General features: G+C 41.4%; 1 protein-coding gene across 1 annotated transcript; it reads left to right on the forward strand.

Annotated features, from left to right (window-relative positions):
* Positions 1–4213: 4213 nt before the first annotated feature.
* On the forward strand, positions 4214–16402 carry STC1 (stanniocalcin 1). Its single transcript, XM_006864380.1, has 4 exons — positions 4214–4541; positions 7008–7150; positions 7816–8027; positions 14719–16402. The coding sequence occupies exons 1-4, from the start codon at positions 4424–4426 to the stop codon at positions 14987–14989; spliced, it is 744 nt and encodes a 247-aa protein (XP_006864442.1). The 5' UTR covers positions 4214–4423; the 3' UTR covers positions 14990–16402.
* Positions 16403–16613: the final 211 nt, after the last annotated feature.

Here is a 16613-nt window from a genome sequence, read left to right on the forward strand (position 1 = left end):
GACTCCAACTCACTTGCCATATTATGTTTCCAGAAAGTAGATATTCTTCCACATATACAACATTTGTGTTTTAAGAAATTGGTGGAAAATTCCTGGAGCCGAGAAAATGATGAGCCATTTCTCTGCATTTCCCATGACATCTGACCTACTGCCAGGTACACAGATAACTTCCATAATGTAGTGGGAATCCTGTAGGATTTCCCTACTAACTACTTTCTCACTCTTTTCCTTTGGTATTTTAAAGCAATCAAAGACAAACAAAAAAGCTCAAATTTACTCAAGAATTTGGAATCATTTACAGACAAATCTGGTATCCTCACGCAAAAATGAAACTATTTATTTTCTCCTCATTTTGCCTCTTTCTCTTGTTTTTCATGAGGTTAGGAGGGCATGACTCGAAAGTTGAGCAGTGGAGTCAGGCCCAGAATTCCCAAAGAATTGTGCAATCTTAATCACAATGTCAGACCAACCCTGATAAGTTTTTGACTGACAAGAACAACGGAGGAGAAAACAGTTACCAGGAATCCATGCTCTTGAGGTTTCTTTCACCAAAAAGGCAAAGAACCATTCACTGTTTAGCTTTAAGCTAGCCAAATCCAACAAAGCCCTGGAGATTTTTGGCTTTATCTTCTCACTGAACTCATGCCAGCCTTGCACGGGCACAGCCAGGGCATCATCACCCAGCCTTAGGTGTTGGCAGCTTCTCCCACCCACTCCTTAACATTTTCCCTGCTCAGGGGCAATGGCAAAGGCTACCTCTCTTCCCACCACCCACTGCACCTGGAGGCACCTCCACCTCCTAGGGAAGGCTCCTCACCTGCCTGATCTCCCGCAAGTCCACTCACTAGGGAATTCTACTATCTTAACAGAACGTCAGAAAGTGAGAAAGTACCTGCCTAACGGAGATGCTAGACAGTCCTGTCAATGAAAACTCATAACTAGTAAGTGGGGAAGGAAAATAACCGATATACAGTATCCACATTAGCTTTATATTGGGAAAAGGGGTTTTTATTGAAGTAAAGCTCTTAGATTAATTAAAATGTTCTATTTTATTTAAAATACCTTTTCATATTTATCTCCTTTCCTTTCTTACTGTTATCTTCTTTGTCCATCACAACAAACTGGTCTTATTTAACTTCCATTCCTTACTTCCTCCAAACCATCATTTGTTGTTGTTAAATGCTGTCCAGTTGGTTCTGAACCATAGAGACCCTGTATAGAGTTTCCAAGGAGCGACTGGTGAGTTTGGACTGCCAACCTTTAGGTTCAAACCGACCTTGCTGTCGAGTGCTTATCTGACAGCGCCACAGCTGGACTCTGCCCAAACCATTGTAAATATCATTAAAAGACCTTCCAAAAAACACTCAGTTAAACATATTATTCAATTGATTCCTACTCAAGAAACTTTACTGAGTTGTTGCTGACAGTATAAAACTATTACATACAAATTCTAGAAACTAATATTCAAGTTCCTCAACATTGCCCCATACCCCAAAGAGATGCTACAAAGTAACCAGACATCGCCTCAAGAGTTCCTAAGACTCTTTTATCATTGCTGTGCCAAAGTCCAAACCAACAACAGAGTGAAAGTGGACATACAGATAGCCTCAACATGGCCACCTGGGAAGAGTATTTCCACTCAGACGTCATCGCTTTCTCTTGCCATTATGTATTTGATATTCAGGTTAGTTACATTCAGTCCACTGTGGCTGGCTACTATTGGATTTCTTCAAATCAATTGTGAGAGACTTTGCATTCTTAACAATGAACCTCCTGCCACATGATAGCAAATGAGTAAAACAAGTAAGAACAATAAATCAGCATTTAAAAAAACACAAGAAACATCCTGACACTTGTAGGACATCATGTTCTGGTGGATGCAGCAGAGAACTGGCAAACAAATATGAATACGAAGAGGCAAATCATACCCCTCAAAGGCCAGTGGAACAACAGGAGCAAATAGCACAGCAAGAGAAACATACTTAACAATGGAAAAATTGCTATGGAGATAGAGAATACTAAAGAATAGGAACCAAGATCCTTAGGAAGACAATGCATCTGTCCTCTTCTCCCCCTTCTGAAAGAGAACACAGAGCTGCTATATTTTATAGCCATATGTCTACCACTCTTGCCAAACACAATGAAACACCTCTGAGCTTTCCAGAGCAAAAACTTTTAAAAATAGTGTAGCTTTTCCCTAAATTCTTAAAAAGCAATTAATAGTGCCTCACGTCTTTTTCCCACTAATAACTTCTTTGAGGATCTTTCCAAGAAGGCTTTCCAGACATCTCTAGTCAATATTGACCATTTCCCATTTCCATATCTTACCACGTAAGGTTCTGACATCCAGAACCTTAAAGAAGTATGAATGAGGTTTGCCATTTTGTTAACTTGACAGCAAGCTCCTCTAGGACAAGAATCATGACTTTTTCTCTATCTTTTTCTTTTTGGCCTCCCCAATTCACCCTTTAGCATCTATCCCAGAAGTCTTTAAAAAAATACTTAAGAAATACTAATATTGCTCAATCTGAATTGAAATATATTCATTATCTGATGAAAATCCTCTTTTTTTTTTTTTTACTTTAGGTAGTTCATTTATCATTTATTCCTTCTGTCCTTCTTTATAGCAGAGTAAACATTTATGCTTTCTAAGTAACCCTATGTTGTATTGCTGAAATGTCAAACGTTTTGTTACATATATATTTACCATAATAAAAATTTATTAATAGCCTTTTTTTTTTTTCCTTTTGCAAGGGCGGGGAGGGTTCTAATCACCTAGCAAACCCACCCCTCCTACATATATAGAGCTTCTTATTGGTTTGGTTCACAGTGATGAACGTCAGTGTTTTTCCTTCAACTTTTGTGTGAAGGCTTTTAAATTGAACCGCTTTGCAAGATTGTTGTGGCCTAGTCTATAGGAATCACCATATCCCTTTTTCATTTGCCTCCTGAAAATTTGAAACTTAATCCCTCCATCTCACTCTAGCTCTTAGAGTCTACCTTTCTACCCTGAGAAGACCTCTCTGTGCTCTTTAGTCATCTTCACAATTTAGGGACAAGCCACAATGATGCTTGCAGACCAGCTCCCTTGTAAGAAATATGAGCTCCAATATTAGGCATGATTTGTGAGTTCATTGTAATTGTCTCATTAAGGCTACAGCTTATCAGTCTTCTCTCTTACACATTCTGGTCTTTCCCTAGCCCTTCTTCCCAGGCCAGCCCGCCTCTTCGCCCCCCCCCCCCCAAGAAATGAACTGGTTCACCCAGCAGGTTTAGTCTTGCTTTGGCCAGCTTATTGTTTCGACGTGATTATGAAGTTACTGGGCTTAAATACACAGTTTATTAATTTTCAGGCATTCATGATGTTTTCCTGTTGAGTGTGGTATGTGTAGGTGTGCATTTGTGTACTTATAGTAGCTAACACTCCTGAGGTTTGCAATTCTGCCAATGACTGAAGAAGTGGAGTCAAGTTTGGTTTACGTTACTGAATAATTACATCGTTTTAGAGATATGCTGGAGTCCAACTTTGCCATTGTGTAAATTGGAAAACGGAGGTATAACAAGTTAAAAGGACTTGGCCAGGGTCTTAGAGCTAATCAATAATAGAATTGAGACCACAGCTCAAAGCTACCATATCTCAATACAGCAGGGTCATATATATGTGAGTATAAACTCAACAAGCCTACATACAACCAAGATATATTATAGATCTGTGAATACAAATATGCAGAGACAATGTGTACTGGGAGGTAGTGTGTGTGCAGTTTATAACACAGAGAGCATCATGGTAAAATTCGAATCCAAAGAGATGACCTCTCCCTACCCTACCCATGCCAACCATTTCCACCAAGTAGCACATTAAATATGATGAACATATTTCTAAGAGTCCCTTGGAGAGATTTTCATATGATGTTCCTTTAGTTGGATCAATACAACGTTTTCCCTAACTCCACGAAAATAGCTTTTTCACACATCTATGCACACACATGCACACACACACATGAAACATTGCCAGCAGGTACTTTTAATTTGCTGGAAAATATTTCTAAGAAGTCAAAAAGCTCCAGCTGAATGAGTGTGCCTCCCTATTGGCTAGTCAGACCAGCTGAGGGACCTGATTGGTCCCTGATCAAAAGGACCGATAAGAACGGCTATAAAATCCCTGGGTGCAGCTCTTGGGCCCCCAGTTTGCAAAAGCCAGAGGTGCAAGAAGCAGCGACTGCAGCAGCAGTAACAGCAGCAGAAGCGTCAGCAGGAGCAGCAACAACAGCAACAAAAAAAAATCCTCATCAAATCCTCACCTAAGCTTCAGTGTATCCAGATCCACATCTTCACTCAAGCCGGGAGAGGGAAAGAGGAAAGGGGGGGGGGAGGAAAAAAAAAAAAAAAAAACCCCAACAACTTAGCGAAAACTTCTCAGAGAATGCTCCAAAACTCAGCAGTGCTTCTGGTGCTGGTGATCAGTGCTTCAGCAACCCATGAGGCGGAGCAGAATGACTCTGTGAGCCCCAGGAAATCCCGGGTGGCAGCTCAGAACTCAGGTAAGCAGCAAGCCCAGGATCGGTTTCTCCCCTAAAGAGCTGTCCTCATTTGCCTCTCGCTTTTGCAACTGTGTCTGTGACGGCTGATCTTGATAATAAATGTGCTTCATGCCTGATGGCAATAAACTGCCAGTGTAATCCAATAAATAGCCTTAGGAAGTGGAGCTCCTTTGTTTAATAAATTGCATGCAACTAACGAAGAAGCTGGGCGCTCTGCTGAGGGTATTTCATTGCATAAGCCTAGCCTGATTGCCTGAAATCTGGCACGTACCCTCTTGGGGTTGGGGGGGGTGCTGAGGGGGAAGGGGGCGGGGAAAGGCTTGAATGTTGGCATGTTTCAAAGCGCTCTCTATACTTTCCAGAAGCTGGTCTGAAGGTGAGACTTAGCTTTCTGATGCTGCCCCTCTTACCCTTAAGATCCTATAACTTGACATCCCTGCCTCCTTTGGGGACACACGGAGAAACTCCCTCTGCAGACTGATTTACAGAACCCTAGCCATCAAGTCCGACAAATCCAGGGTGAATTCAGAAAAGAAAAAAGAAAAAAAAAAAAAAAAAAATCTCTACACATCCCAGTGCTCTACCATTGCTCTCCCTGCTGGCTCCCAGTCTCCATTCAATTGCTGATGCAGCCCATGATCAGAGAGCCCCTTGATAAAAGATTATTTGTGAAATGCAGCAGCTGTTTCTTCCAGGAAAAGGTTTCCCTTTAGTCCTGACTCCTGGAATAGTTCATTGTGTACTATCTTGGCCTCTAAAGGGAAAGAGTCATTAGGAACACACACTGACACCTCTGCCTTTTGACTTCTCTTGCCCCACTTGCTCCTCTTCCATTACTACCCTCTCTGCCCCAACTGTCAGCCAAGATGGGATCGCAGGTGTCAAAATGCTGCAGCCCATGCACCCCTCGGAAGAGTACAGGTCCCTGTGAGAGGAGGGCATTTGCTTCACTTCCTTTTGTACTTAGTTGCTATAGAGATGCAGTGATTCACAATTCAAGCTTGCCTAAAACAATAGCAGCCCTAATGCATATTAAAACTGCTTAAAGCAAAGTTATAATTTGAACCCTTGGAAATATATAATTAGGGAAATGACTTGTAACATCCCAGAGGCTGCGGGTGGTGAGAGGGGGTGGGGAAGCCTAACTGAACCCTGCTTTTGATCTCAGAGGAGAATCCTATGGTATGAAGGCTGCAGATCATTTCTTGCCGAGCTGCCTGCCAGAACACCCCCCTTCTGTAGGAGAGAAATTACTTTTATGGGAGATCTTATCCAGAATGTAGAAAGCCTCATGCAAGTTCTTTGCGGTTTTCTTCCAGGCTTGCACAAGGGATGCCTCAGCCTTGTTATTCCACACCTGTGTTTCTCTTTAAGAAAAAGGAGGGGGGCTTTTAATATGAGAGATTATACATACCTCTAAGCACTGTCCTATAGTGGGGGGTTGGGATGCAGCTTGAGAGGATCAGATTTTTTTCTGCCAATATGAAGGTAAGTTAAATGTCCTACATCAGAAGGGTCTCCAAGTGGGCTTCTGGCAAATTCTTCTCCAGTTAAACTAAATTTCATCCTCCTTACTCTGGAGTGAATGTTTGGAAGCCAGATGAATGTCCTGACTCTCCCACCTCTTAAACCTGACCACCAGTCATTGCCATCTATTCCTCATGCTTTCAAGCTTCAAGAGATAACCTTTGCTTAAGCTGTTATTGGTGGTGGTGGTGGTGTGCTGTGGAATCGGTTCCGACTCATAGTGACCTTGCATAGGCTTTCCAGGGCTATCAATCTTTACGGGAACAGAAAGACTCATCTTTTTCCCGTGGAACCGCTGGTAGTTTCGAACTGCTGACCTTGAGATTAGCAGCCCGATTCATAACCACTACACTACCAGAACTCCTTTGTTGTTAAGTGCCGTTGAGTTGATTCTGACCAATAGCGAACCTGTATAGGGTTTCCAAGGAGCCGCTGGTGAGCTTGAACCACCAACCTTGAGGTTCAAACTACTTTGCAGTCTGGCGCATTAACCCACAGCGCCACGGCAGGGCTCCCTTTAAGTTGTTAGTAAGTGTCATCAAGTAAGTTCCAGCTCAAAGCCACCCTATGTAGAATTTCGGAGGAGTATCTGGTGGGTTTGAACTGCCAACCTTGCAGTTAGTAGTCCAGTGCTTATCCTACAACTCTACACCCACTGTATATTACATCAACTCCCATCTTATTTCTCCAGCCACCAGAATGGTCTTCTTAAAGGGAAGACACGTTCCCTTCTTCATGTGCAGTAGTTCTTGTAATCCAAAAGGGCCTGCCTGACCCCTTTCTTCTCACCCCCCACCCCCCACCCCTGTACCCCATCACATACTTCTTTAAGATAAGTTTTTCTGACTTCTTGTCCTTGCAACTTGCCTTTGCGCTCACCTAGTCCTGCTGAATCACCCTTACTATTTGACCTAGATTGGATGGATTTGTCTCTTCCAGCTGAAGTGGTTCGCTGCCTCAACAGTGCTCTGCAGGTTGGCTGTGGGGCTTTTGCATGCCTGGAAAACTCCACCTGTGACACAGATGGGATGTACGACATCTGTAAATCCTTCTTGTACAGCGCTGCTAAATTTGACACTCAGGTAATTAGATCTTGACCCTTGCTCCTGCTTGCTGCTTGTCTCTAACAGTGTGCTAGACTATTGTGCTTATGAACCAGCCTTGTAAGAAACAAGCTCTGCTTCTCAGTCTCCCCACTTCTCAGCATACACACAGTTACATGTACATACACAACCACACTCTTTTCTCCAGGAAATAAGTTTTGTATAAGATACTTTCCCACCCACTCTAATACATGATCAATAATGCTCTAACAGAGGCAGTTTTGTAAGGGGAAGAAGGATGAGCAGAAAATCTTCTCCTCCAATGGAAATTAAAATGTTCTTCCAACAAAGAAGTTCTACTTACTGTATTGTCAGCACACAGTATACATGCTTAATATCAAAGACTCAATCCCCAAACTACAAAGCAACATTGTGGATATTTTTAAACTGAATGGTGCTTGAGTAAGGTATAGCTCTCTTTTGATTCTCATTACATTTCTATGGAGCTCTGTTTGCATGGTAGTATAAGGGAGTGGGGGCATTTCTTTTATCCTTGGCAATGGCACAGTTTTGTCACTGCAAGGATATGCAGATGCCACGATACAATGTAAAGGAAAGCCCCCTTAGATTCTCTATATTGTATGACATGCTGTATCTTGTCTGGTCAAGTTAAATCTTTTCCTTCTATGTCACCTCCTTGGCAGGGAAAAGCATTTGTCAAAGAGAGCTTAAAGTGCATCGCCAATGGGGTTACCTCCAAGGTCTTCCTCGCCATTCGGAGGTGTTCCACTTTCCAGAGGATGATTGCTGAGGTGCAGGAAGAATGCTACAGCAAGCTGAATGTGTGCAGCATCGCCAAGAGGAACCCCGAAGCCATCACTGAAGTTGTTCAGCTTCCCAATCACTTCTCCAACAGGTACAAAAAAAGTCTACATGTTTGCAATTGGAGGGGAGAGAATGGGGTGATGAGCAGAGCCATACAGGGAATGGGGGTAAAAATGCCACAGTCACACTCTTATTTTAGCTTGCAGTCTTCACAGCTTTTGCAGAAAAAAATATGTTTGTGATTGGTTGTGACAGCTTAAGCAGGCTGGCTTTTTTTCCCTACTGTGATAGGAAAAGTCTTTCCATGCATTTAACAGAATGCTTCATCTGCAACATCACTGCATGCATTTTCATTGTCTGTTTTCTTGCCATAAGCCTGAGGGAATTGTGAAGTTTCTGGAAACAAGCTTTTGAAACATCAAATCTGGCTGAAATAATGAGTTTGAAGCAGTAGAATTGACCATTATAAAAACCCTGGTCACAATGCCATAAATCTGCATGAATTTTGAGTGAGTCTTTAGCCCATTAGATATTTCACTGATCAGCCTAGAACAGGCCATCTCACTTCCCTGGGATTCAGATTTTCCTGTGCAAAAAGTGAAAGACAATTCCACATTCCCTTACAGTCTTTATTCCAGTCAAGGCATTCCTCTCTTCCAAGATTTTCTGAAATGATGTTCTGATAGATGCCCAATCACAGACTATACATTTTCCTTTTTGGAATTCTAACATGGATAAAAGCCACTGAACTAGTAATATCTGAACATCATGTCTTTCTGGGCTCCAAGTTCACTACCTTTACAGCCAAGATCACACATGATGCTCATGTAGCACAAGAGGGCTGACATCCTCTCTCTTGCACATGGCCTAGAAAATTCCCAGAAGAAGAGGGCTTTCACATTTGTGATAATGTTAAGAGAGGTGTGACGGGACTGGTGTAAAAGTGTGACAGAGGCTGCGCAGGCTGGTCAATTACAGGCCATCCCCAAATCTACTGATACCCCACAGCCTAAAACTTGACTCCCCGTCCTAAAGTTTTATGATCCTTTGACTCTCCAGCCAATACTCACATATGCATAAAGACCAGTCCTATTCATGTTGCACTGGCCACGTAAGAGTGATCACTGACTTATCAGATTGATTTCCTTGGTAAGTGTTCCCACAATAGCCAAAGCTTTCTGAGGCTTGCTGGTAACTTGACCATGTATGGATAGTAGGAAGACGCAAAGTGTCTCTTCAGGGACAGGTGAAGGACTGTCACATAAAAATATTTGTAAAGCTTCTGATTCACTCTTAACTGCCCCTAACTGCAGTTCAATTTATAAAAATCATTTGTCTAATCCTTGGAAATAGCTCTAACTTGGCATCCTCTCCGATAGTAGGAAAATCAAATCCACCATTTCTTTTCAAATGACCTGTCTCCTTATATCAACCTTGGTTTTAAAAGTATCCTAGGAAGATTCTTACTGCATCTAAGAAAAAAAAGAAGGAAAAAAAATTTTTTCAAAGCATTACAGACTCCCTTCATGATGAGGAAAAGGAAATCGTTATTTTAGTCAGATAGGGGCTAGGGACAGGGTATGTGTTTGTATGTATTGGGTGGGTACTGGGACGGTGGTTAGCAAAGTTATCATTCCAAGTTTAGATCTTTAAGGATCCTGTGATAATTCATGATGTATATAATATGACATGTAACTAATTCAGAGGCAATAATGATCTTGCTATCACAACTGAAGTAGCATTTTCCATTAAGAAAGGAGAGGTCTTATAAGAAGGATGAAACAAATTCCAGATTGGTTACCCCAAGTTATCTAAGAAGAGACTAGTGAAAGGAGTTTGAACCAGTCCATTATTCTTGTTATAGGTGTCTTATTTTCACTACCTTTAGAAAATGATCACAAAACAAGTTTTGTTATTTCCCTTTCTCATCTTAGGGGTATCACACTTACAAGGAAAGGTTGGTGGGGGTGTGGAGAAGGTCCAGTCCTTGCAGACCAGAATCTTCAATGCAACTCTTACCTTTCTCCAATTATTTCACTTCAACTGGCTAATATTATTCCTGTTTAGAACTGTAGAGATTTCCGGTTCCACGCTGGGCTTGACTTGCTCTATTTAAGCTCCTCACTCTCCTGAAACATCCTGCTTTCCCAGCCTCTGTCCCACCATAGACACATGCTAAGCTGGTGCCAATTGGCACAGAATTGTAAAAGGAAGTAGTTACAGGTTCATTCCACCTTCCTGTGACTTATCTAACATGAGATTTGAGGCTGGGAGAATCCGAAGCCTGTGACTGGACTCGGAACCCAAAGAGGGAAGTTTTCCATGAGAGGAATACACCTAAAAGAGAAAGGATGGCTTAGTGTTCCCTCTGGCTGAATTTGCAAATTACACTGTCAACCATGAGGGAAGCAAGACAATTGATCAGATAGGCAGGGCAGTGTGAGCATAGGGAAGCAATCTGACCAGTCCAAATCCAGGGTGGGAAAACTGAAAAAGCTTCCAACTCTCTAGGGCATGGATAGGGAACAGGAAACAGAAGAATAATATTGATCAAGGGAAACAAAGGACTATTTATAAACCCTTACACAGAACGTTCCTAAGCAGTATGTGTGTATTTGGGTAAGCATGGCTGAAACAGTAGCTATGGAAAATATCTGACCCTATTCTTCACCAAGAAAAGAAAAAAATAATCAGTGATGGAATTTTCAAAGTGAGAAGAAAGAAACAAGCCACGTTGGTTGGTTAGAATATACTTTGCTCTCCCAGCCCTTGCCACACATATCCCAAGTCCCCATAGGGAACATATATATCAAATCCCTAGAAATACAGAACTTCACAACCAGAGATGATCAAAGAGGTTATTTAGACTAGCTGCCTCATTCTACTAAGTAAAGGATGGAGGCATAAGGAGTGAGTAAAAGCTATGTGCTGCAGGTCACACAACTAATGAATGACAGCCTTGGGTTTTAGAATTCCATGCAATCTGATTTTAGCTTCAAAAATAGCAACCAACAAACCTACAGAAAATATCCACAATCTGAAAATGGAATACAGAGCACAATTGAATATATGTGTACCATGGTGATCAACAATTAAATGAATTTTTATTCTCTCCTAAAAAAAGAAAGCATATCTTACCAATAACTATAGTAACAATAGGACTTGGCACGAAAAGTGCTTGATAATATGTGATAATTGTTAAATAAACCTTTGCTGAAGACATAATTCCTTAAATGATCCATCTCACTTAATGGTTTACAAGAAAGGTCTGCCTCATTGGCCAACATAATTCCTGGGGTAAATGTCTTATCCCAGTCTTGTTTGGTAAGGTGGAGGGTCAGAGAAAAAAAGGAAGATCCCCAACGAGATGGATTGGCCAAGGGGCAGCATCGATGGACTCAAGTGTGACAATGGTAGTGAGGTTGGCCCAGGATCAGACAGTGTTTTGTTCTGCTGTGCATAAGATCGCTATGAGTCGGTTACGACTCGATGGAACCTAACAACAACAACAATAACAATCCTTAATGGAAAGGCATGGAATTAACTGATTGCTCCCTCTGCAAACGCTGCTGACCTAAAAGTAACATGACAAGTTTTTCATCCTTGGAGGAGCTATTAGTGGAGCCATGGAATACTTTTCCTATTTCCAGGAACTCTTTTAATCTGCCTTTTTTCAGTTAACAAAGCCTCATGAGATAAGCAGGGAAGACTGGATTTCGGAGGGTCACTGAGAACAGTGAAGCTGGCACAGGTCATCAACAAAAGCTGTCATGGGTTCAGGTGTCATAGCTGGACCAGCAATGAAAGTAACAGGATATATAGAGCAGGTCCTTTAGATAATGAGTGGGAAATTTGCAGCCTGAAGAGGCAACGTTAGCTATAGAAACTTAGTTTCCTCATCTAGTGCTGATATCTAAGGAAAATAGTACCTCATTTTCTAGCCAATGAGGGACTCAAATGATGAAAATGATTCATCTAGAAGTAGCAGAACTAACTTTTAAGTTATAAGCTCTTCTTGGAGTATAAGGGGACCATCGGAAACCTTATAGACACAGAGATCTATAAGGAACTTGGGAGATGCCTAGAGAGTTATGTGGATGTGTACATATCTGTAGTTATTGGTAAAAAGCAGTTTATTCTTTGCTTTTCCACAACCGGTTTTCTCCCCATTTCCCCACCCAAGGGAGATCTGCATTGACTCCTGTGCTTTATAATTCCAAAGGGTTGGAAAATGTTCTTCTATGCCAGAGAATCCTAAATTTAACAGCAGCTGGATATAATCCTCTCTTGAGGAAGGGATATAACCAGGATCTGTCAGCAACCCAAACAGAACACTTCTCTTTCCATCCCTACCTTTGTTCAGTTCACCCACAGAAGGGTGACTGTTTTGCTTCATTACCCATGTTCTACTCAATTTACTGTACATCCTTGAAAGGACCTCTTTTGGGGGTTAAGTTATTCTGGAAATATGTTTGATCCTGTGCTCTGTAAGGTGAGTTAAAAAATAAACAGATTCCTTGTCACTGAAGATCCTGTGACCCTAGAGATTCTCAGGCTCCTCTGAGGAAAGGGTCTCCCCATATAAATACTGTAGGTCAACGTCATCATAGTCTCTTCTTAGCTAATAGATTTTGACAACTGCCATTTCAAAATGGTGCTCAAATACCTGAACTGTCTTTCCAAAGAACAGGACAAGCAACTTTTATGCTATATATACTCAACAGTGTAATCCTTTCTAACCACAACAGCTACGTGCACTATTTGAGATGTTTAAAGAAATTTTACCAAAGATGATGTTAGCTTATATCAAAAACAAGGTTGTTGTTTTGTTGTTGTTGTTGTTCAAAATTAAGCAGGAAGGAAAAAAAAGTTGTCACTGAGTCAGTTCTGACTCATCATAACCCCATGTGTATAGAATAAAACTTCTCCATAGAATTTTCAAGGTTGAGACCTTCCAGAAGCATGTGTTAGCCTTTTCTTTTGAAATGACTCTGGGTGGGTTCAAGTTGCAAACTTTTTTGTTAGTTCAGGAACTCCTAAAATTTACCATAACCATAACTCACTGCAGTTCTATCTCCTAGTAACCTGATAAGGGTCAAGTAGAACTGTCCCATAGAGTTTCCATGGCTGTAATCTTTACAGAGAGCCTCGGTGTTTCGGTGGTTAAGCACTGAGCTGCTAACCAAAAGATCAGCAACTGGGACGCACCAGTCACTCCATGGGAGGAAGATGTTGCAGTCTGCTTCTGTAAAGATTACAGTCTTGGGAACCCAATGGCATAGTTCTACCTCATCCTATAGGGTTGTTATGACTCAGAATTGTCTTAATGGCAAAGGATTTTGTGTTTTTGGTTTGTTTGTTTTTTAAGCCTTTATGGAAGCAGATTGCCACATCTTTCTCCCAGAGCAATTGGTGGGTTCCAATTGCTGAGCTATCAGTCAGCAACTGAGTGCTTAGCCACTGCACTAGCAGGTCTTCTAAATTTTCCGCACCTATAGTGAATCAAGAAATCTAAATCTAAAGAAATCTAACACATACCAAGAAATCTAAGAACCGACTCCACGGCACATAACCAACCAACCATAGTGAACCATGACTTACTAGAGAGAATTATATATTTTAAAAATCTTTTTCTTCAGTGACAACATATACCAAGAACTCTAAAGTGAGAGGACAATACCATGACAGATACAAAGAAATAATGACACAAATTGCTTGTGTTCTCACACATTACCTTCAAGGGGTTTTCAATCTAATTATGGAAACAAAACCATTACAAGCCTTCACATGTTAATCTGTATGATGTTTTTAAGAAGTTCAAGAAAGGAAAAGGCCAGCAAAAGCTAGAGCAGTGTGGGAGGAGGCTTTCTGGAATGATCTTTACGGAGTCCAACATTTCAATTTAATTATCCTTGTTGTTGTTAAGTGCCATTACTAAAAATGGCACTGTAAGCAACTGGTGTTTCTGAGGAGCAACTGTTGTGTTTCAACTGCTGACCTTGTGGTTAGCAGTCCAATGCTTATCCTACAGCACCACACCAGGGCTGTTTGGCATTTTGAACTGCTGATTACACTATACCTTTGGAGAGAGATGGAAAATGTAGCTAGTCAACAGCACTTACCAGGGCATGCTGAGTGTATGCTGTGGAAATTAGACATAGTAGAAAAATGAATGAGGCATAAAAGACAAGAGTCTTCCCTTTAAAAGGGATTTTTAGTCAGAATAAGTACTCATACACACACACACACACACACCTGCATGCACACAACCAAGGTAATGGAATACTTCAAAGAGGCATTCAAATAACTATGAACACATGTGCAATGACTGTTAATACAAGTGTTGAGTATCGGGTTCATCTCATTCTTGCTTCTACCATTAACCCATCTTATGATCTTGGATAAGTTGCTTCAGCTTTCCCACCTTAGCTGCTTTTCTGTGAGAGTTGAACTAGTCACCGATTGATCTTTGTGGTCCTATCAAACTCCATGATTTTATGGTTCTTAAAATTTTAGACAATGCAGTCAGTGTACTACTCAAAGTATGATCTAAGTCTCCTAGCACTAACCATAAAGCCATTGCATTGTATTGTAAATCCAGTGAGCATAGGAACTCAAGCTTAAAAAGATACTGCTTATGGATTAAAACCCAAAAGCCACCTTCAGCTGATGAACAATTTCTCATTTCAGGGTCTGGCCATTTGGGACCAGCATTGGCTGGAGCCTGGGTCTTGCCTTGTTCCCTTTGACTGACAACAGCATTGCCCTCTTTCCCAATGCAGATACTATAACAGACTTGTCCGGAGCCTGTTGGAATGTGATGAAGACACAGTCAGCACAATCAGAGACAGCCTGATGGAGAAAATTGGACCCAACATGGCCAGTCTCTTCCACATCCTGCAGACAGACCACTGTGCCCAACTACACCCAAGAGCTGACTTCCACAGGAGGCGCACCAATGAGCCACAGAAGCTGAAAGTCCTCCTCAGGAATCTCCGAGGTGAGGGAACTTCTCCCTCCCACATAAAACGCACCTCACCTGAGAGTGCATAACCAGGGAGAGATGTTCACCACCTCACCAACCGAGTATCATTTTAGAGGTGTTAATACACCAACTTTAAGTGTACTGTGCCTGGTTTGATTTTTTTTAAGTAGTTCCTATTTTCTAGCCCCCTTAAAGAAAATTGCATGAAACTAGGCTTCTGTAATCAATATTCCAACATTCTGCAATGGCAGCATTCCCACAAACAGAATACATGTGATCTTCTTGCCTCTCCTCTTTTAATTGCCTTCCTTTACCATGTCCTTCCCAGTTGCTCTCAGACTATCATCAAACCCAAAACATTCATGTAATTCCCAAGTCATTGTAATTTGAAGATGTGGAGCCCTTTAGAATGGTTGCCCCAGTAGAGTTAGCTGATAAGAAACAACTTAATTTAAATGCATGTCTTAAAAGCTCATAAAGATGTTAAATGGAATTCGTGTTATGAATCTGTGCTGGCCATGGACGAATATGAATGTCATGTTTGAATTCTTGATCTCTAATGAGCTAGTGTCTTATGGTCTTGATCCTCCAATGTCTAATTTCCTTTCCAATACATTTACCAAATTGCTCAAGCCTGGCCCTCCAACCAGACTTTGAGCCTGCATCTTCTTGCATCTAGTGAAAAACAAAAAGCTAACATCTTTATGTACTGTAACTGCTCAGAGCTTTAAAAGTATCTTTAACAATTGTCTTAAAACCAGAGAATCTTAAGGTCTAACTGTGGAATATAAATAGCTGAAAACTAATGTACTGTACATAAATTCCAGAGGACTCTGCTTAAACAAAGCAGTATATAATAACTTTATTGCATATAGATTTAGTTTTGTAACTTAGCTTTATTTTTTTTTCTGGGAATGGAATAACTATCTCACTTCCAGATATCCACATAAATGCTCCTTGTGGCCTTTTTTATAACTAAGGGGGTAGAAGTAGTTTTACTCAACATCAAAACTAAAGATGGGCCTGTATGAGATAGGAAAAACCAACAGGTTTATCTGAAGGACCCCAGGTAAGATGTTAATCTCCCAGCCCACCTCAACTCAGAGGCTGCTCTTGACTTAGACCTATCCTGAAACATTTGTCAAATCCAACTGGGAATTATAGGACCCAAAAAGAGCATCCCTTTGGACTTGGACCACTTATGGTGTGATAAGGCCTATACCATGGGAAGTGGCAGTTCTTAACTTGCCATCTTTTATCAGCACCCTGTACTCTGAGAAAATGATGACAGGGTGGGGGGCTTCCCATTAAGCCAATCAGGAATGAGTCAATAAGCCTTTGGGTCTTCAGTTTGAGGGATTTGGGGCTGAGGGGGCATAAATAATCCTGGGCTGTCCAGCCTTAATAGACTCCTCTTACATTTTTGTCCTGTAGCACTCTGCCTGCCAAAGTAGTCCTGGCAGCTGGGCCGTCTCTGTAGGGTTGCAAACTCCAGAAAGAGGGAAAAAAGAGCTGGTGGTTTGATCATTTCTGCCGTGATGTTTACAAGATGGCGACCACCAAAGCCACAGTAACCTATCTATGTTCAGAGTAACCTATCTATGAACAACAGTAGTTTCTCAGGGTCATTGTTCTTGAACCCAACAGTCCCTTATGAGTGTCACTACCCACCAAAGGTCAATGTTGAGAGAG

This window comes from Chrysochloris asiatica, unplaced genomic scaffold, assembly GCF_000296735.1.
Source record: "Chrysochloris asiatica unplaced genomic scaffold, ChrAsi1.0 scaffold00064, whole genome shotgun sequence".
NCBI classification, from domain to species: domain Eukaryota; kingdom Metazoa; phylum Chordata; class Mammalia; order Afrosoricida; family Chrysochloridae; genus Chrysochloris; species Chrysochloris asiatica.